Here is a 22205-nt window from a genome sequence, read left to right on the forward strand (position 1 = left end):
ATGCTTAAAGGTTAGGTCTCTATTACACAGAGAGCAAAATGTCAGCAGTATCCCCTGAAAGAGTGGACTGTGATATTAATGGAGAGTCCAGGGAATGGGCTTCCCCTGACTGAGTTTCCCCTCTACCAGACACATTATTCATGTAGTTGTCAGCCCACACCTGGTGCATATAACACTAACATCTACAAACTAAATGATGGAAAGAATATAGCCCACCCTGGTAGGCAGCCAGTGGTGAAATGAATGTTGTTCATGAAGTATAATGGAGAGTAAAAGTACTGCTACTAGATAATCTAAGGGCTCTTCACCCGCACAACTGAAGTTGTCGCCCAGGACATATTAGCATAATGTTCAATTTCGTAGCTAATACTATACTTTCATTTGGCACTTAGCTACCTCTGAGACTTGCATGGATGGGCAAAATTAAGCACAGGGTCTGTGGCAAAGCTACCCTCAAGAACTGTGGGCAGAAAACCTGCTACCACACGCAATGGAGATAGCGCTTCATCTCCAGCGAATGCTGTAACAGCCTTGGAACTGAGTCACCACCCAAAATAAACTGTTGTATGAAATATTAAAGGAGGAAACGAGTTATCATTTGTTTGAACTCCTATGTACAGTTTTTTCCTTTATCTCTAGTCCTGACCACAGAAGCCCTTATCAAATTCCTCAAAGCAATTATCAAAGCATTTTCCGTGTAATCTAACCACATAACATTACTTAGGACATAAATGATAAAAAACTGTTGCGTTCTGCAGAAATGTGATAGACCCAGACAGAATGACATGATGATTTAATGTGTTACACAGCGAGTCATCAGTCACACAGCCACCACTTTATCTAAGATGCAAAATGGCTTCTGCATGAGGCACACTGTGGCACTGGATTATTTGTGAGTAATATTCTTTTGCCATGGTAAATATATTGTGTCATGCAGCAGAGGGTGGAAGAAAAATTCTCTCTCAAGCTGTTTTAATGAAGTCCCAAATGTCATCCTCATACTTCTTTCAAGAGCAAACTCCAAGAAACTCCTCTTGAAGCCCGACTGTCCCTCAGTGCATCTTCGAGTGATTTGAAAACAAGTCACTATTGTGAAAGGCAGTCTAAGAAGTACAAGGAAAAACAAAAAAAAACAACAACTGCTCAACAGAAAAGAGTAAGAGACGGGCAGTAAACTGGTGGTTTGGACTATTACAATCTTTATGACTGAAGACATTGGATGAATTGTGGAGGCGGCAGCGTGCTATGATTAGGGATGTCTAGAAATCTCTTTCATCATACAAAACTAGTTAAATGATAGAACGGTTTTGCCAATCCTGTGCCAAAAATTACTTTAATAATCACCATTTTATGATTCATTTGAAATTACCCATTACTGCTACATCTTTACAAAAAGACTACAAGAACAAGGGATTTCAGCGTAACATTAGAGAGAAAAATGTCAGTGTAATTTAGTGATTTTGGTAAGTGGAAGGGAAGCGCGTCAGAAGCCGAGTTTGAATTAGAACCAACACATTTTTCTCTCAACAATACTGAGGAGAAGAGGAGGGTGGACAGCCAATTACTGGAATACTGTGTGTGTCATTTTGACACCACACTTGGGTTTCTTCGCCAATGTATTAAATGTACCAGACATAAAGGCTACGCTGCAGTAATGATTGAAAGACTGAGCATTTTCGCATAAACAAACTAATACGGTGTCACTGTTTATTTTGACAACTTATGTCATCCTGCATTTAGTCACTGTTTGTACTGTGCAGTTTAAAATTAAGCTGAAACAACACACTAATGTGAAAGGATGTTTCATCTATGTTAAGATGTTATTCCACTTGACTAAGCATTTTTCGGTTGAAGTGTTTCTTCAATATTTCAAGGTGCTTTCTTCTACGAGTTGAAAAAAAAGTTGATAAAAAACAAGTGGCAGTATCAGTTCGACTTGTGTTTAATCTGCACTGGGCAACTTTGCATGTTGGCAGCTCCGAATGGCAATTACTGCAAACTGGACACAAAAATCATGTAAATGAATTGTAAACAGTAAGCTTAAGTTTGCCAATTTGGCCCGTCTACCAAAAGTGTGGGCGATGTGACAATTTTAGATCATGGGTAATCTCAATTTGGCATGCAATCGCTTTTTCAGAGAAATCATATCGATTATATCATTAAAAGATGCTATATAGTGTTTAGGTAAATTATTTCAAAATGTTTGTCCTGATGTCATTCAACTGTTTTTCCAATGAGGCTCTCAGCCCATGGAGAACTTCCAAGCTCAGTGTTTTAGACAATGGCTCTTGTTCTGGTGCCATTGCATGCTAGGACCACTATTGACAGCTGCAGTCGAAGCACTGTCCTCAGACCAAGAAGGTCCTGAGTCCAATCCCACCATCAGGCCAGGGTCTTTGTGGAGTTTCCATGTTCTCTCCGTGTTAGCGTGGGTTCTCTCCGGCTTCCTCCCACGATCCAAAGACATGCAGTTAGAGGGATTTGGTTAACTGGTGAGTCTAAATTGTCCATAGGTGTGAATGTGAGTGCGAATGGTTGTCTGTCTCAAAGTTTTAGTCCTGCGACAGACTGGCAACCTGTTCAAGGTGCAACTTGCTTCTCACCCTAAGACATCTGGGATAGGCTCCACCCCCCTGCAACCCTAAATTGGATAAGTGGAAGAGAATGGATGGATGGATATACATAGCACTCTATACAAACATTATTTCTAGATGATTCCTATAGTGTTAGTTACATTGTGTTTGGGTCAGTATATATAAAGAGCATATATAATAGTATATATAAAACATAACTAACTAACTTCACAGTTAGTATGAAGTTAAATTCACTCATCTTTATTGTTTTTAACCAATCACGACGCCAATCTTTTAGGGTTTTTGCTAAATTGAAAGTATTTCCTCCTTTGGTCTGAAAGCACATTGCCTTTGCAGATTACTTATCAATTCAATTCAATGTACTTTATATATAGCACCAAATCACAACAAGAGTTGCCTCAAGGTGCTTTATAGTGTAAGGCAAAGATCCTACAATAATGCAGAAAAACTGAGAAAACCCCAACAATCAGATGACCTCTTCTGAGCAAGCGCTTTGGTGACAGTGGGAAGAAAAAACTTCCTTTCAGAACCAGGCTCAGGGAGGGGCGGCCATCAACTGGCTGGGGGTGAGGGGAGGTCATCTACCTCGAACACAAAGTACTCCCATACCCGACTCCTACTGTCATTCTTATCAATAAAGCGACACACACTTAGACAATAGCTGCACTAGTCGGCATTTTCTGTGTACTTTCTATTTGGTATGCTTTAGGGCATCCTTCTTTTCAGCATGTAAGGATAGAGGAGAATACTGGTAGGCATACGCTACCCCTATCAATTCCAGAATTGTAGGCACAGTACATTTGCTGGTTATGATACTAACAAAAAACAAAACAAAACAAAAAAATCAAAGAACAATCCCATCGAATTTTAGTATCAAATGTCATAACTATTATTCTGGTGACATTTGTAATTATGGACTTTGAAAATAAAATCGCAGTGAAAACAGAATGCTCTGAAACATAGTTTCTAAGTGAGGTTTTGATATTCTTTTGGCCAGGTCACCCACCCTTAGCATGGTCAAGCCTGCTCTGGATATAAGGTCAGTTTGTGTTGAAAATGTACCAGTGAAAATGTACTAGTGGGTAGTACATTTTGTGGCAAAAGAAAATCCAGTTGTAGCCTCTATGGTTAGGATAGCATCTGACAAAATGTTCTGACATGGATCAAAATTTGTTAATTTAATAAAGTTACTTCTGATAATATCAGTGCCTTTGGGTGTAGATTAGGGTTGCATAATTTTGATTGGAGGGGATGTGATGCTTTCACTGATGTGCACCGTTTTATGTGACTAACTGTGTTAATTTAGGATTTGGTTTCCAGAATTTTTATATTTTTTATGTATTTGTTATATCTAAGGCTCACATCTGTAGTTTAAAAAATAGGAAAAATATAGTATAAAAACAAACACACAAAGCCTAGAATGGCTTAATTTAGTTAAATGAAAGCATATTTAAAAAAAAAAATGAATGACTGAATACACAGCGGTATATCAGCTTTGGCAACAATCAGGATTGAGTATGTAGCAATAAATTTTGACTTATTTCCTTTGTAAAAATCACTCTTTAAAGAATCACCCAGACTGTTCCTATCTGCAATGATCCTCCTTTAGAGCTGCCATGCAAAACTCTCCAGACAGCTCCTTCAGGTAATGTAGAAAAAGACAATAGGTGGAAAATGCTCTAACCTATTTGCCAAATGGTCTGTCATCTAATGCCCTGGTGCTGTTCTATTGTCTAATCCTTCTGCTGAGGCCTCTAAAAGGATACATCGGTCTAATAAGATGAATGGGCTTTGACCCTGGAGCTGCTAAAAGCCAACCTGGCCAATTTATCTGAGTGACCTCTACTCTTGGCAGAGACGGGCCTCACCTCTTTTGGAAGCCTTTAGCAGGATCAATAGCACAGACGCAAAACAATCCAAAACAATGAGCGTCTAGAAGTTGGGACTCAACAGCTCATTGCCTTTTTATGACCCTGGATTATGTACTTAAGATCAAAGACTAGCATTTGATCATTTCTCTGTATTATCAGTCTCTTTTTATCTTGCCGTATCTCTTTTGTGGTGATAACAAAACCAACAACAACTCCAATATCTAAAGAAAAGTCCTTGAAACAATGTAAATAATGCCATGATGGAGTTTTATTTCACCTAAAAGTCTGCTCTAATTCAATAATGTGTTCTCAACTTGCAAATGGCTAATGTAAAACAAGATCAACACCCAAAAAAGCTAGCTTTATAGTGAATCATGAGTAATTTAATTATAGAAATAACAAGCACACCTAGTTCAGGGCCAGGATTGGTACATTGTGAAGTTCATTTTGAGGGGAAATGAGATTTCGTCGGCTAAATTAAGGATTCTGTTTCATGTTCTGTTTGTTGGTGTTGGGTTGTGTTTAACCCAGATAAAAGGCCCAGCTTGGATGTTCAAGGCAGGATATGAAGAAGAGAGCCTTTTACATGAGAATATGTTTTCTTTCTTTGAGCATGAATCAGTTTACATGGTATACAATATCAATCGTTGGCCTCAAATCTATATCTGCAAAGTGCTTAGGTTTGCATTGGTGATTAGATGAATTGAACCGAGAACAGTCTGTTACTTGAGTATCCTTCATAGCTCGGATACCTAATGCCTTTTCCCTGCCTCTGAAGTGACCACAGTTTCAGGATGCTTTGCTCTGGGCGCTTGGCCAGAAAGCTTTATGTATTCTGATACCATTCATTTTTAATCAGGACCAGAATATCCTTCCAAACCTCTGCAAGCTGCCTTTGGCTGCACGACTTCAATTTTGTTATGTTTTAATTGATTTGGCAGTCCTCCTTATTGTTGATAGTGTAAGTTGACTGTTACTATTGCTAATATTCCAAGTGAGAACTATCGCACTGCTCATTTGAATATTTCCTATTTTTCTCTCTTTTTTTCTAGCTGCAAAATTATACTTTATCCCACTATAGTATGGTGTGAAACTATTGTCTGTTCAGCACATTTCACTCGGCTCTCCAAGCCGACATACCTATCCTCATCTCTGCGTGCAGTGGAAGGATTTCTGAGAGCCGGGGTGGGGAATCTTCCTCTGTGGTATAATGAGTTTGACAATGAAAGTGACACTGCGTCCTCTTTGGACCTTGCCGTGTGATCAATCATAACAATGGCTCACCATTTCCTCCTCTGGATACTGACCTTTCTACCTTAAGGAAAGCAAGTGTGTGAATGTGTTATAGCGTGCATGTGTGTGTTGCTCTCGGTTTGAGTGTGCCATCACGTTCTTTCCAATCAGCCCTTTAAGTCCTTCTATATATCCATTAGAATGTCCTTTAGCAGAGAGTCCTTTTTCCCGCAAAAAGCAAACATGCCCTGAAAAAAATGCACTACTGAGAGAATGCTGGTCTGGTTAATGCTGTCATCAGAACTATTTTGGGCAGGGATAACACACTTGGAAATGTTAGGGAAGTGACATCAGGCTTATATATTAAAAATCCTACCACCTGAACAGCTTACAAGGTGATTGATGCTGTTACTCCAGTAAGCATAACTGCCAACATTTTATGCAAATATCAACGACTGAGATTATTTTAGGCCGATTCTCTAATGGCTCAGTGCTCATAACAAGTGACAGAAACGGGAATGATGTGTGGAGAGAGCTGTGAACATGGAGAGATAGGTGACCCTGCCTTCTGCCCTCATCTCCCAGATTAGCCATCAGGACATTTCATTAGTACTTTACTTTCTATATATTCTGCACTTGTGTTTCTAATTCTGTATGTGCTGCATATCCGCTTATATAAATCATCGACATTAAATAAAAAAATATAACTATCAAACACGTCTCATTATGCTTTAGCCACAAATGTCCCTTGTCAGCAATAAGGGGTCTAGACCAGATTTTATAGCCGTTTTTATGCCACTTTTAATTGTCGTTTTATCTGCACCACAGATGTACACACTGTCTTTAATGTCTTAAAGACAGCATAAAAAACCTAATCAATACACTGCTTCACTTGGGAAAATGTTATACAGTAACTCATGTGAGCAAACCTTCAAGAAAAGGTTTTAGATTCAGATTATAAAATGTGAACATTTCATACTGCTACTGATATTTTTTCTGGAATTATTTACAAGATTGTACATTTAACTGTAAATAAATAATAAGGAAAAAACAAAATTCATAGGCATATTTTTGTAAACTGGGTCCAATAAAAATTAAGGACACGTGCAATAATGACTGCGGTAACAAATACTTTCAGTACTAAAAAGTTCTATAATATAAAAGTTTTGTCTAGGTTTTGTTTATGTTTTTTCTTCCTCTCAGCACCGAGTATAAGCGCAGGTCTTTCTCTGAAGGTGCACAGGGCTAGTATATAGCCTAAGTGGCAAAACCCAGGGCATAAAATATTTGTGAGCGCACAGCAATAATTTAAGGCAACTCAGACAAGCATATCAACATTTTTATCAGCTCATTTCTTTTTTAAAAATGTGGTTGGACCACAAGAGGACAGTGTGCAAAGCAGTTTTAGTAACACAAAAGACCACAAAGAATAAGGTTTGTAACATTCGCCCCCTGCCTGGAAACCCTCTATATTTATATATTTAAAATTCTTCTGTGCACAAGAAACAGCACACAGCAGGCTACGGTCTGTGTACAAGTTTCCATCAAAAATTTTTAGATTATTAACTCAGGCAAATATTACAGACTGTTTGATATAGTAAAGGTAAATTGAGATTGAAACCCTTTGATTTGTGGCATTGTTTGAGCTAGATGAAACACTCACATGATGAAAACTCCCTGAAATCCTGACTGAAGTCAAAGTCTTTTAATGAAACATTTATTCATGTGTATAATAGACTCAAATACATTTCCACAACCAATGAAAAGATCCAGCGGTATAATTTGGAGTAAAAATGTGCTTTTAATTGCATGTGTCAAAAATAAAATTAGAGCAGCCCAACACAATTAGCACAAAACATTCCTGCACATTTTTTTGTTACTTGGTCACTTAATTGGACTCGATAAGTGTGGTTTCCCTTTTAATTTTGCTACACTCCTGAGATTATTAACACCACTGCAGCCTTTTGCCTAAAGAAATGCTCCACAACAGCAGGTTATGTGCTTTGAGGATATGTTAGAAGCAATTAGAAATATATATATATAAATATATATATATATATCTTTAGTGTGGCACCTGCAAAGCAGAGGCATTTTTATATTCCAGTAAAACAACTACAACAGGAGAATCATAAGACTTTCAACTTTTTGATTGTACGCCTCAGTATTGGATGATAAAGGACATAAAACCACTGCACCATGACAATAAATATAACAAATATTCCTGTGTCCCAAGATAGGGGAGAAAAAGGAGATCATAAAATAAGGAAGACATGAGACCAAATAAATTGGCAGGTTGATCTAGCCAAGGGACAACTTTTGAACACCCTGTGTTGATCTAGGAGAAGGAAGAAAATCCATTTTAGCCCATATGAAGAAAAAAATAAACCCAGAGACCTGATTGTCCTCAAGGTTTGCTTTTGAAGTTATTTTTCTTTCTTTTGTACTTGTTCTTTACATTGTGGTGGCTTTAATTTGCCAGCAACAAATTGGAAAATAACATTCTTCTTGATTACGTACTTTACAAACAATCAGTGGCAAGTGTTTACCTATAGGTCTATTTTCTTCAGTTCTTAGGGGAGCAAAGATGGATCGATGGATTCACACAAAAAACACATTGATGGTCTCCAATTGCAGGAGACATACCAGACATACGTGTCGCTACAAAACAAGACAAATGGATTAACACACTAATCCAAGTTTCTTACAGTGATATTCACAGAGTCTAAATTGGTTTCCTGGCTATTTCCGTATTACATTGTAATGCAATCACTCAATTAGGTTGTGTGATGAAATGAAATGAGCCGTTTTCTCTTGAGGACAGTAAATAGTGGTCCTTGTAATTGACAACTGCGGAGTAATTCCTAATCTTAATAATATGTCCTGTAGTCTAACACATGCAAGTAATTAGATCGAGGTAAGCATGGGCTAAAACAGTGTCGTCTGTGACGCTCGGCTAAATTGAGGAGACGGAAGTCAAAGAAGCAAGTGCTGTTATTCAGAGACTGTGTGACAGAAAATAGATGTTGGACCAAGTAAATAGCTTTTTAAGTTGCAAACACATCTTCACAGCCCATGTAACGCTATAGTGCGATCAAAGATCAAGCCAAATACTGTCTGCCTAACAATTTTACAGATAAGAGCTCCACTCGAAAATCTAAAATTTCTTAGTGGTGAAATAGTAGCTAACTCTGACATCAGCAATGAGAATAAAAGCAAAGTGTTCAGCTGCTCCCAAAAAAATCCACAGTCAGAGTTGGCATAGTTACGTCCAGCTTCCTGAATTTGAGCTTGTTTTTCAAGTCTGTGAAAAAAACTAATAAATCTGTATCTGACTGTTATGTGGATAAAATATTTGAAAAAAATCACACTTCTTTGATTTTGTTACATAAATTAACTATTAAATCATAATTCTGGACTTTGAAGAGAGACTTAAAATATATTTTGTAATGTTGACATCACACAGTAACCAAAGTAACCAAAGAAAATAAAAAATCCCTTTTGCCAAACCATTGTTCACATTTTTAGGAAAGGTTATTTTTAAGTAAGATAAATAATACATTCGTCTTCGTATAGATGATGTTGGTGGAAAATATCTTTGAAGTATTAAAGGGAGAGAGTGGTTTCAAGAAAATCTGCTTTTCCTTATTAATATGCAAATTTATACAACAAGGCACTCCAAAGTCTAATCAGATCATCTTCTCTGTGGGGGGATGTTGGGGTGTGAATACAAGTTTTTTTTCACCATGTGTTGCTGTTGTATTAATGTGTTCACCAGAAAGTGTCTTCACACAAAACTACACTGACACGACAAAAGGACAGTCTCACACGCAGCGTATCGTGGTGTTGAGGCATGGGACCGAATCCAGTCTCCACACTCATGGATGGACTCACAGACGCTTCCACTACGTGAAGGAGAGCTCGAGGATGTTCCACTGCCAAATCTTCACATGCATAAAGGCTCTTGTGCTCACTGTTTGACAGCATTATGTGCCCTTTTTGAAAGTCTATATTTGAACCCCACTGCGATATCAGTGATGTTTACCTATCACGGACGCTTAGGTATCGTAATATCCGTGATAGGTTGAAATGCGCTGGAAGGTTTATCTGTGACAGCAGCTGGTGACTTCTTGTTGTGGTTATTTAATGCACGATTGTAGACCTGTTGTAGTTTTGGACAAATGCAGGCAAAAGATATAGCAAAAGGTTTATGGGTTTTGTGATTTTTTTAAATGTATAAACACTGTAATGTCACAAACAAGGAGCAACCAACAGACATAAATTAAAAAAAAAAAAAAGAAGTCCCACAGCAGCAACCATCAAACATGTTGGCGGAGAGGCTTTAAGTCATAAAACTGTGACGTAAATTAAGTCTTTGAGGGTTTAGTGATTAGGGCTTAGGGCGGAGCTCGAGATTGAGCCGTGGTGTTGAAGACTAAATTGAAACTATTTGCAGTCAGTTTGTCGTTCGCTCAGACAAAGGTTCAAATGGCGATGACCTCTGCGCCGCAGCGGTGACCTCTCCTAGACTTTCCAATCTACTCCAAAATAGAATCTAGAATCTTTTCACATGACTGATGAGCACAACCCCTGCTATGACACCTTGGCGTGTCATCACTGAATCCCACTTCCCCTGTCACCCCAAGCACTAACAATGTGAGCACTTAACTGGTGACAGTGCCGGCGAGCACGGAAGTGATGACAATAAATGATGGCAATCAAAGCATGTCTCCTCTTTCGACGAGGCACGAGATAAAGCTCAGACACCTTCCCAGCCCCATTAACAAGTGATGAAACTGTTTTCTCTGCCAGCTTTGGAGTGTTTTTCAAAACTATCACAGATGGCCAGGCCTTTTGACCCGCCCACCCCCCACCACTCGCCCCCCCAAAATGAGAGAAAATAAAAAAAACCTCTGATGTTATTTATTCTTTTTGTATTCGGCTTGTGCCACACTGAATTATGAAAGTGGTGAGGGAGGTTTTCTTCATGCTACGATCAATAGGCTGATTCCGCTGTCACAATACAAGGCGCGTATCTGAGACAGGAGTTTGACAGATGGCGTGTCACCTTCGTCAGCGTGACGCCCTGCGTGCATGCAGGTTTGTGTGTGCGTGTGTGCAAATGTCTGCACTCTTGCTTGATTTTTCTAATCTTAGAGATAAAGTGTGAGAAACAAAGTGAGATATTCGAGTGTGCGTGCGTGCACGTGCATGCATGAGACAGGAGAGGAAGAGGCGCAGAGTGAGAGAACATGAATACATGCACACAGGGAAGCATGTTAGAGGATGTCTGATACGCTTTCATACTCCCACCCAAAAAGCCTTTGGTGCTTGCTGTGCTACAGCACACTTTGCAGTGACTCCTCTACTGATTTAATTAACCTTTTGCTGGCACTGTTCACACAATAAATTTGTGAGCTACATTCAACTGTAAAATGTGTATGACTGCAATGTGGACCTGTGACTTGGACAAATTGAAATTCTTTTCTGCTACATCCACTAGTAAACAGTCCTTGATAAGAGATGTCTGAAAAGACATACAAGGGAATGGAACATTCACAGTGTCCATCCTCCATGAAAGCATCAAAGCAAAACACTTTTCCATGAAAACTACTCTGGACAGAAGGTTGAGGTCAGAGCAAAAGATGCTCCTTTAACCAGCGGTGACAGGCATCACAGTGGAAGTCGCTTTTTCCTAAGCAGGGGTCAGCAGGCATTAAGCCCCTCCTACTTAACAATAAACCCTATGTGTAATAGTTTATACAGCCAGGAGAGCTGTCATGAGGTACTGCAGTTCTGTAGCTGCAGTATCTAACAAGTAAGTGCGAGCTTTTTCACACCCTATTAGGAATACAACTCAACTGGGCCATGCCGTTTCTGTTTCATGCAGTCATTCATGTTTTATGAGGGGTACAATATTGATTCTGAAGCCTGCACTTCAACATTAAGGTGAAAAAAAAAACACTCTCCATGTTTTTTTTTTCACTTTTTACTCAGTAGCTATATATTGATGTAATGGTCCTAAATAAATTTAACTATTTACATCACAACAGCAGTTAAACTATACTATAACAATTTCATATTAAAGATAAAAAATGCATTACCGTAAAGTAGTAGCAAGTGCCCCAATAAGAACAGTGTCTAGTCAGCTCTGAAGAAAACTTTAGCTTTGTTTACAAAGTAATTTGTTCATTTATTGAAATGGGAATATTTTCTGTATATTTTTTAATAATATATGTTGTTCTAAATGTGTGTTACTAAAACTGGCAGGAAAGCAGTGGAGCAAAAATGAGTGCTTGTTCATGTTTGAGGTGTTAAATTTAATTAATCTCAAAGCTTAATGGCTTCACAAAATTACATTCATTTTTTTAAATTCTGTAAAGAAAACCTGACATTAACAGAAAAAAATGCATAGTTAGTCCAAATATCTATTTTAATTTCTTAAAGATATTTAAACAAATTCCTCCCACTTCAGTGAAAAGTGCATGCTTGAGTGGGATTGAAAAACCCAAGGATATGAAGTGACCCACATTCTGAGCCATGCAAAGAGAGTCTCTATATCCTGTAAATGAATAAATTCCAGGAAAGGTGGCACCTTGGGATATAGAGACGACACCAAATAAAACAATCTTTCTGATATTTTTTCATGTGCATTTAGTGTTTGAAAAAGAAGCTTAGAAAATACAGCGTCATTATACCTGACTATTAATCTGAGTTAAAATTATATAAAAATTTAACTCAACTCTTCTCACTTTATTCCAATAATTGTTCCGTCTCTGAATGCTTTTGTCATTATTCAAGAGGAATTATTTTTTATTTCCATGCAGCATTGTTGCTGTAGAAAATTTGACTGTAATCTCCTAGTTGTAGAAACTAAAAATAAATAGATAAATAAATAAAATCAGAATTCTTTCAAACATTTCTTTTAATATCCATTTGCCACTCGGAGCGCCGGTACACTCCCCACAGACATGGATTCCTAACTCTTCATGGCTGGTAGATGTCACAGCACTAATGTTACATGAGACAGTAAGTGAGCAACTAAGTAAGTGTGTGTCTGCGTGTTTATATGTGTGTGCAAATATATGATGTGTATTTATCCATAGCAAACTTATCACTGTCATATATAGGGGATGATACCAAATAATTTCTGCATGATGAGAGAGAGCATATATATTTAGAGAGTATCACTGTAGGCTTGCAAATATTTAAAAAGCCAAAGTGTTACTGATTAGTACTGCTTTTATTTTAATTACATTTTTTTCCAATGCCATGTTACGTGTAAAAAGCATGATATGATGCATACCATTCATATAGAGGACAAAACAATAGTGCAATCCATTGGGAAACGTAAGGATGGCTCATTATCACATGGCTATTCATACAGCTACAAGACCAATAAGACAAACACTTTAATCAATCAGTTTTGTTTTCCAGGGATTCTATCAGTTGTTCTGGATTATCTTAAGTGTAAAATCAATGCAAGCTATTTAACAGTTTTTCCCCTCTTTCCCCCTATTTCTTTTCAATAAAATGTCACCAATGAACAGTTATAATACAATTAGGGGCTTCGCATGAAAGAATTAGAAAAAAAAAATTAAATAAAAGCTGGCCGTTGATCTTATTAAAATGAGATGATTATAAAAAAGGATAATCATGAGCATAATGCCAACAGACTTGAACTCATGATTCACAGTCTCAGTCCTCTCTTTTGAAAAATAAAGTTCAGCAAAGGTCATTTTTATTTGCAAAAATGCAAATGCGTCACTTCACAAAACAACTGCTCTTATTCAGTCTCCAGTTGACCATTGAAAGCTGTACACTGTCCACTTATGACCACTTTTGGTCCATCTTTGAAAGGTGGAGCTCTTTCTCGCAGAGGTTAACATTTGCAGATGCCGCTCTCTGTGAATGTGCTGAGGGCTCGGTACTTGTCTGTGTCGAACACTCTATAGAACAGAGCAAATTAGAATGAAATATTGAGTTCATTTATGAATAAGTGGGGCTGAACGGCCCCTTGTCGGAGCTTCAGCATGCATATTCAGTTGATGGAAACCTTTGGATGGGTCATTTCTCTTAGCTGCTTCATTAAATAGTGAAAGTCAAAAGTGCAATGCTCCTGACAAAAAAAGGACCAAGATCTACAGAGATGGAACACTGGCCAGGTTTTCCTTTGCTCTGGTTCAAACCCTAGATGACGATAGTGTGTGTGTGTGTGTGTGTGTGTGTGTGTGTGTGTGTGTGTGTGTGTGTGTGTGTGCGTGTGTGTGTAGCTTATTTGAACAAACAGGGGGTAGATTTTTCAATAATACCATTAAATTATGTTCTTAGGTGATTTTGCTTTTTGTAACATTTTTTAAAAAAATGTATGGCAAAGCAGATAAAGTGTTTATTTTCCCTGCGAAACTAATTGAGACAATAGTGAGTTTAAGCCTCAGTGGGGTGTTGTGCTAGAGCCAATCAGCAGCAGCTTCTTGAGGAGTTTCCAAAAGAAACTCCAGAGGAGGTATGCCAAAGGGGCGTACCGCGGCGTTTGTATAAGTGTGTGTGTGTGTGTGTGTGTGTGTGTGTGTGCGTTCGCACAGTTAAAATGGTGGAGGCCAGGTGCAATCAAAGCTAGACAGAGAGCATATTGAAGAAATGACTGTTGATATGGTTTCACTCTTGGCATATTCACCATCAAATATGACTGGAATCGAGCACTAAGGAGGTGAAGGCCATGTTTACAGGCACCTCTGTGGTTAGAGCCGAGCTTTTAGTGACTCATAAATGCATGCAGCGTATTGGGCCAAAGTAAAGGCCAGATTCAGGAACAAACACACGGACTTGAATTCTGATGGTATTTTGAAAAGGTAAAATACTTACTCAGCCCCCTCCCCCGGAGACAAGCTTTCTATGATGAATACTGCCATTAAGAAAATGACTTGTCTCAAATGTCAGACTGTAGCCAATGTTTTTAGATAAAAATTGATAGCACATGAACACAAGACATTTTCCTTTTTACCCTCTCTTTAATGTTCTTGCCAGTAAAGTGTAATCAACTCTAATTATTTAAACTGCCTGCCACTCTTTGAGACCACTGGTTTCTTAAAATAATTAGAGCTTTACATTGCATGTGTTATAATGGCGATGGCTCACACTTTAATGGTGATGAATGATGTGCAATGTCACGAGCACTTTCAGTCATCAACTTCAGAAGGAAAATTTTGAAGCTCTACACCAAAACATATGCTGCTGAGATGATAAAGTTAATGACAGGCTGACTTTGAGTGTAGACAGAAGCGACACAATGCATTTCAATAAAAGCAAATGATGGATGATGGAAGAAGAAAAACTGGTGAAAAAAGCACTGGATGTCATTTTGCAACAGATTTGATCAAAATGATTTTCCGAAGTGCAAACTAACCTTTCAGTGAGCAATAATAAAAAACAAGCATAACAACAGTAAAATGTGAAAAGAGTGGAACGACATAAATGAGTTTAACAACAACACAGCAATATAGCCATCTTACATGTATTGCCTCCATTTGACGCAACAAAGATTTGCCCTCTTCAAACACAGAACCTCAATCCTCCATCTCAGGTTTCCAGCATGATCAAATTTGCACTTCAAACCATTGTGCCCATTTAATCAGCCATTATGTATGCCCAGTCAACCACTGCAGAATTTCTAAGCAAAATCTCAGACTGAGGCACACAAAGCTATCTTTGATTTAATGCTAGCCCATGGGGAAACTTTATCAAACTCCTTTGCTTCCTGTGGAGCAGGACCAGGTGACTAGCAACTACTCAATCTGAAGGCCCGATTCCTTTCCGCATGCGGCAAGGAATCACGCCTTTGATCCAAACAAAGACAGCTGCAAATGCCTCTCAAGATACCAGCCCCACCAATCACGTTTTCACATTCTTCCACCAATCAGGGCCTTGTCTCCAGCACCCACCATAATCCAACCTACTGCTGCTCTTTATACAGAGTGATTTCTCCCCCTTTGAAAAGCAATGAGGGTAAGGGCTCCAAACAAATAAGCATTTTAAGGTAAAATAATGAAAAGTGTGCCTCACTCACCCATCTCATTGTCCGATTTATTGTCCATTTCTGTGTCAGTGAGTGTGAGCGCCGAGTTAGAGCGGCTGGAAAGGCATGAATTCTGCCCCGATTTTGCCCCTGTCCCCCAAAGAGTAATGGTACGTTCTGGTGATACAGGTTCATGGTTTTCGGTAGCGACGGGTCCTCTGGAATAGCTGCTGAGTGGGTGGGAGAGGCCAGTCTCGGGGCAGAGAGCCAAGCCTCTGCGAGCCGGTGGCTCACAAATCCCGAGTTGCCTTAGCGAAAATGTCTGACCTGTCAATGACAGAAGTAGTAAAGTTAACAAACCAAGCAACACCGTACTTAACAGCCATGAGCAGGGCTATTTAAAGAGAAAAAAAAACAACAAAAAACTGTTAATCTAAGAGCATGGCGACAAGGCAGGGGGTAATTGCTAAATTAAAGCCTTAACAAGTTCCTCCAAAGCTACTTAACACTCATCAACTTATCAAGATGTACAACTGCATTTCTTTGACTCAAATCACACAAATAGTCTAATTAAAATTATAATAATTGCTATGTTTAAGATTACCAAGTTCCATTAGACAAATGGTCTGAAATCAATATCCTTGGATTAAATTACAGATAAAAAAAAATAAGTAAAGATGCTAATCACCTAATTATTATGATAGTTTTTTAGAAACTGTTTAAGAGACTGTTTAACAATAAATCACAGCAATGCTCTAAATTAGTTTTGTCTCCATTTCACATTGCTTAAGGGTTTGCTTATTTCTGAAAATAAAAATTAACCTGCAATGCCTTTAAAAGAGTCTGCAGCATGTTTTCAATTGTTTTTAAATGATGCAGGCATAATGCCAAAAAAACACAAAAACATCTTAGGGCGAGCTGATCTCAAAGTCCTTAAATTAAAAAGTTCATTTTTCAGTTTCATTCATTGCATATTTGATTTTAACCATGAAGTGAGCTGTATATTTGTAGTGTTTTTAGCCATTTGCTTAGTAGATGCTTGCAGTCAGGCTCAAATATATGTGTGTTCATCCAGAAACTGCTATAGCTAATTATTAATATTTAATGTAGAAATCATCATAGCTATAATGTATTTCATCTCCAGTATTTTACCATTTCAAAATAAGGCATTTTCCTCAGCCCTCTGATGTATTTAAAATGTTTTTAAAATTTTAGTGAAATTCACACAGCTTTTGTTTTTTGTTTTTTCTGTTTTTTGTTATATAAGCCATTTTAAAATCATCACTACATGCACCAGGATTCTTATGCTATCATACGCACAGCACATAAAGAGCAAATAAAGCAACTAATTAACAAGAACATGCTCTTTTTCCATCATCAACATTAAATCTGACTTTTACTGTGATGATGTAAGAAACACTCGTTAAGGCTAAATGCCGGGATTTTAAAAAGAAATAAAGGAAACTACTCTTCTTCCCACAACTTCATCATAAATCCATTTATTCTAAAATGGACACCAATTAGCACCATGAAAATGTAAAAGTGTAATGGATAGTTTTTTCTGATTGCAATCTTACGAGCCAAAGGAGTGCCATAAAATAGAATAAACTGCTCAAAGTTTTTAATTACAGAAATTACAGCAGTTTCTAACAGCCAATTAAAGAAGAGGGTTACTTATTGTACATTTTACCTTATTATTTTAACACAGTCCTGCAGGGCACGAGCATTTTATGAGGTCAGAGTAGCCCACTACATCACACTCAATAGGAATTCTCTGTAAAAGTTTAGAAATATAAATCTAATTTATGCTTTTGTTTGACATCCTTTAATTGTGTTTACTACTGTCTAGCATACTGGCGCCATATTGTTATTTCTTGTCAAGCTTGCAGAGATAAAGTGGGAGATAAAACTGTGGGATAAAATTTATTAAACAAACAAACAACAAAATCCTTGCATCAGCATTCATTTACTAATGAGGTTTCACACTGTTAAACATCAGCAAATGAACATGGATATAAGGATTTTGTTCTTTGTGGTATTTACTAAAGTCTAACAACAACTGAAATCTAAGAGCTTCTTGTTCAATTTAGAAAAATGCCACTATAAGATGGAAGACTTTTTGCTGCTGCAATTTTTTTGTACCCGGTGCCTTTTAAATGATAAACTCTGATGACACTGGCCATGACGTTAAAAAAATGACAGGCAATCCGCACCTCTCTGAGCTTATATTTTGTACATTCATCTAACAAATACTGAAAAATCCCACAGAAGGACAACATTTGTTCTTGCTAACCTGGCCTTGTGTACTCTGCAGTTTCCTTATGGACCATCTCCTTGACTCTTCCTCCAAAGAGCATTCGTGAAGGGTCATGGTCAAAGGCCTGGAGCGTCTCACTGGAGCTGTACGATTTCTGAGTGGGCACGCGGCAGGCTCCCTCGTCCCGGTCTGATGAGGAGGCGGTGTAACGGCGCTCTCGATCCTTGTCTCTCTCACAGTGTCTCTCTCGGTCTCTCTGGCTCTTGGACAGCGAGCAGAAAGGCCGCTGCTCCCTCACCCTTTCCATGCTGCCTGCATGCTGGGTATCCAACTCCGCTCCCCTTCACCACCGGCACTCTCCTGAGACACTCACCACTGGATTATTTCACTGCTTTTTTCCCCCTCTCCTCTTCCTCCTGTGGCTTTGATTTTCGTCCTGTAACCGATTTCCCCCCAAACCCTCCTCCCCACTTCTGAACCTCTGTCGCCCACTTCTTCAGTCCATTCAGCCTTCCAGCCACTCTACCTGGAAAAGAGAGATGAGGAAAGGAAGCAAGGAGCTCAGATAACACTAATCCATCTGCTTCATCTTCTAAAGCACACACTTATCCCCTTCCCACGGCCCCACCCCCGACTCTACCCCCACACCCCTGAAACCTCACCCGTGAACTGATATATACCTCCTTAAGTTGACTTCGCCTCTTAAAAGATCACCTCTGTATTGCATTTGCAGTCATGTTTATCTTCAGTGTGTTAACTCTAAATATTGTCCTTCAAAAATGTTCAATTCCAGTAATTTCAGTAAGCACTCTGTAAAAAAAAAGATTAAAAACACAGTTTCTTCTTTTTTTAACTGAAAAGTTTAAAACTTTGCAATTTTCCACTGACGATGCTCCAAATTTAACATTCTCTGAATGCAAAATTCTGCTTAAATGAAGGATAAATCAACAGGTTGACATGACTAGGAAAACTTTTGCTTTCATTATCACTTAAAAAACTTTTAACTTAACTTAAATTTAATGGATAAAATTAGAATGCCAAACCTTTATATGAACGTTCAATTAGTGTTACTTTAAATGCACAGAAGAACAATTGACAAGATTAAATATTTCTATCAAAATTCATATATATATATATAAATATATATATATACATACATAGAGAGAGACGAAAATAAAAATGTGCTTTTTTATGAATTATGACCTTTTATACTTTTATACTGTATTTCCACATATACACAGATCATTTCAATTTACCACTTCTTAAGCGCTACATAATTTCTGCACCCACAACTATAAACTGAAGGTAAACTGAACTTCATTTAAAGGTACTAAAAAATCATAACAGAAATCTTTTTTTCCCAGAACAGTGCCTTTGTTACTCTGAATAGTCCACAAGTGGGCAAGAAGCAGCTATCACAAGAACCATTTAATCGCTTTAAATTAGCAGCAATGAAAGCGCTTCCAAAAATGAAAAAGTTTCTTTCTTTGTTTTGTCTTTGATCTCATTTGAAAAAAAAATGCAGACACAATGTCAAGAGACTGCAAGGTGATCAAGTCTTTATATTTGACAGATATTCATTTGCATATTTTAAACCAGTGTTTAATTTCATGCCTAAAATAGCAAAAAGACTACCTTTCTGTATTTACCATCCAGGGCAGACAGTAAAAGACTCTAATATCATACAAAGACTTTGAACCAGCTTTGTTTCCCAAACTCTCACTGTAGTATTTGACAACTACAAACACTGCACTAGCTATACATGCAGTTTGTCTCTGGCCACAGAAACATTAGATAAACTGGTGTTAAAAATCCTAACTTGTTAGAAATTCAGAGAAGACACTCTCACTCTGCTCTAAATGTGGACAAGGGGGATGAGAATGTGACTAATCCACAAAAAACCCTTGAGTGGAATGTGGATGGGAGCCGTGGTGTGTCAGAAGTGTTTATTACCAGCCATTTTCCACTGCTTCCTGAGACACACACACGCGCGCAGAGTCACACATGCCACACACCACAATTTCATTTCTCTCTTGGCTGAGCTGTAAGACTTGAGTATCAGACTCCTTCTTTCCCCAAATGAGATCTACTTCGTTTCACATCAAGCATCAAAACCTTCCAATGAAGCCAGGATAGCGTACCGTCGCACGGCGAGATAGCACCAGCCCCAGAGAGACGTTCCAAAAACTGAAGCAGTTGCGGGTGGAGTACAGGATGCAGGGATAATGAAAACTGTGAGCTGTTCTAGGCCTCTTAAACTTATTTTTCCCCCCTTCTCCCTGAGTTGCTTCATATCGCTCTGTTCCCCCGATGGGCTGAGATGCAATCAGTGACACACTCTCTTGTAAGGCTGACACTCAACACTCAACACTACCCCCCACACACTTGTTTTACGATGCCACAGGCCATCTCAATCACATCTCATCACTTTCAGGAAATTGTACACACCCGTCCAGATTGGCAGATTAATGCACAGGATGCGTCCAAGCAGACACGCCCAGAAGCCTCCTTGATTGCAAACTCCCCCTTCTTTATGGACTTGTAAGAAGATTCGGTATCTGAAAAACAGCTAATGCCACAAGTCTTACCCACTGAGCCACAAGCGACCACTATAGGAGGAATTAGATTTGTGTCCTAATCAGCCTACAAGCCCTTAAGTGACCAGGCATGTCCCCATAAACATTCCTCTATTACTCTGAGGACTCAAAGATGCCATCTTCCTCACAGCTCATCCTAGTGTCCTGCTTCGCTTTGTTTCCTCACAGCACACGGGGACACTAACGGTTCATTCGTTACAGTTTAAAATATGTACAAGAAGTCACAGATGCTCTTAAGAGAATTCTGTTTTTTTACAGACTTTAAGTTTCAGAGGTTTTAAGTATAGTGCAATATAAACTTGACTATGTTTTTGCATTTACTACATAAAATCTGCCTCTGGCTACCCTACTGAGAGTACAGACTAGTGTACACCAGCTCTGTTTGATTAAGTGAGGAGAACCTTTAGGGTTCGTTATGAATCAGAAATGCTCGGTACACACCCCGCCCTAAAAAAAAAAACTTTTCTGTATCATTCACTTCTACATTCCCTTTTACCTTTGATCATGCAGTTGAATCAGGACAGTTAGTCACCCGTGACCACTCGGTGGAACAGTCGACACTGCAAAATTAGTGTCACACAGAGGTCCTCTTGCAAGCCAGTGAGGCACGGAAAAAGATAGTTCATGATGTACGCAGCTCAGCTCCACACACGTCCGAACGACTCCCGTGCCAGTTGAGTACGGTCCCCCCGACGCCTAGTACTGTCCTACACCTCTGCACTTCTTTGAAGCATAAACCATAAACCATCTGTATAATAAGGTGTGAAGACACGTGTCCAAGTCAACTGGTTCTTCAGGGCAGTTGAAGAGGTTTCTAATTGAGATTTACTTTTTCCATGTCTCCCGTTTAGTACTTTATTCATCAAAGATGACAGAGGGGATGTCTTATGTTACCAAGAGATCAGGGCTGGGATTCAGAAGAGATGACCAAAGAGGACAGAAACCTTTTAAGATTTCTTGGAATCATTCAATTGGTTTATAATGAATTAAATGAATGAGAAAAATGTTATCGGTATGTTATTCATCAAAAACATAAAAGGATACTTTTTGATACTTCAAACAAGGATAGCTAAGGTGGAGAGTGACTTTTTAGACACCACTAAATCACTGATCTCAAATATTACATAACTAATTATTGAAATGACAAAAAATAACCAGTATTTTTTTTCTTTCTTCAAAAACCGATTTGATTTAATCTTTGGTTCTAGCAGAAAACAGAATCATCCTCCTTTTAATCTGCGTCTGTGTGTTTTGATTGACAGTGACCTGACCAACCAACATCTGTCACTGGATTTGAATCCAAATGTTACTAAATTCTGATTATTGCATGTGAGTGCCAACAAAGCCAAGGCAAATACAAAAGATAAAATAAAAAATAAATAAAATAAATAAATAACTGAAATCTCTCAGGTGAAATAACTAAAGCTGTTCCAACTTTAGCAGGAATAGACAGAAATATTAAGAAGACGAAAGTGTGCTTCTTTTCTAAGATGTCTCAGAACTGATAAGCATGCAAAATTAGATTAATGAACACCTACACCAGCTTAAATTGAGCTGGCAGACACTGGTTACTTCAGCACACAAAGCAAAACAAGAGTAGCCACTGTTGACCAGAGTGCTGAAGTGGCAACTATTCACCAA

The 22205-nt window shown here is 38.4% G+C and overlaps 1 protein-coding gene across 1 annotated transcript in view; it reads right to left on the minus strand.

Moving 5' to 3' along the window:
- si:dkey-237h12.3 (teneurin-3) overlaps nt 1-22205 on the minus strand; it is a 134003-nt gene that overhangs the window by 103547 nt on the left and 8251 nt on the right. The window contains exons 2-3 of the mRNA XM_039621048.1: nt 18004-18493; nt 15762-16037 (exon numbers count right to left, since the gene is read on the minus strand). Of these exons, the coding sequence (XP_039476982.1) occupies nt 15762-16037; nt 18004-18274 (547 nt within the window). The 5' untranslated portion in view covers nt 18275-18493. The remainder of the gene's footprint in view (nt 1-15761; nt 16038-18003; nt 18494-22205) is intronic.

This window comes from Oreochromis aureus, linkage group 2 (assembly GCF_013358895.1).
Source record: "Oreochromis aureus strain Israel breed Guangdong linkage group 2, ZZ_aureus, whole genome shotgun sequence".
NCBI lineage: Eukaryota > Metazoa > Chordata > Actinopteri > Cichliformes > Cichlidae > Oreochromis > Oreochromis aureus.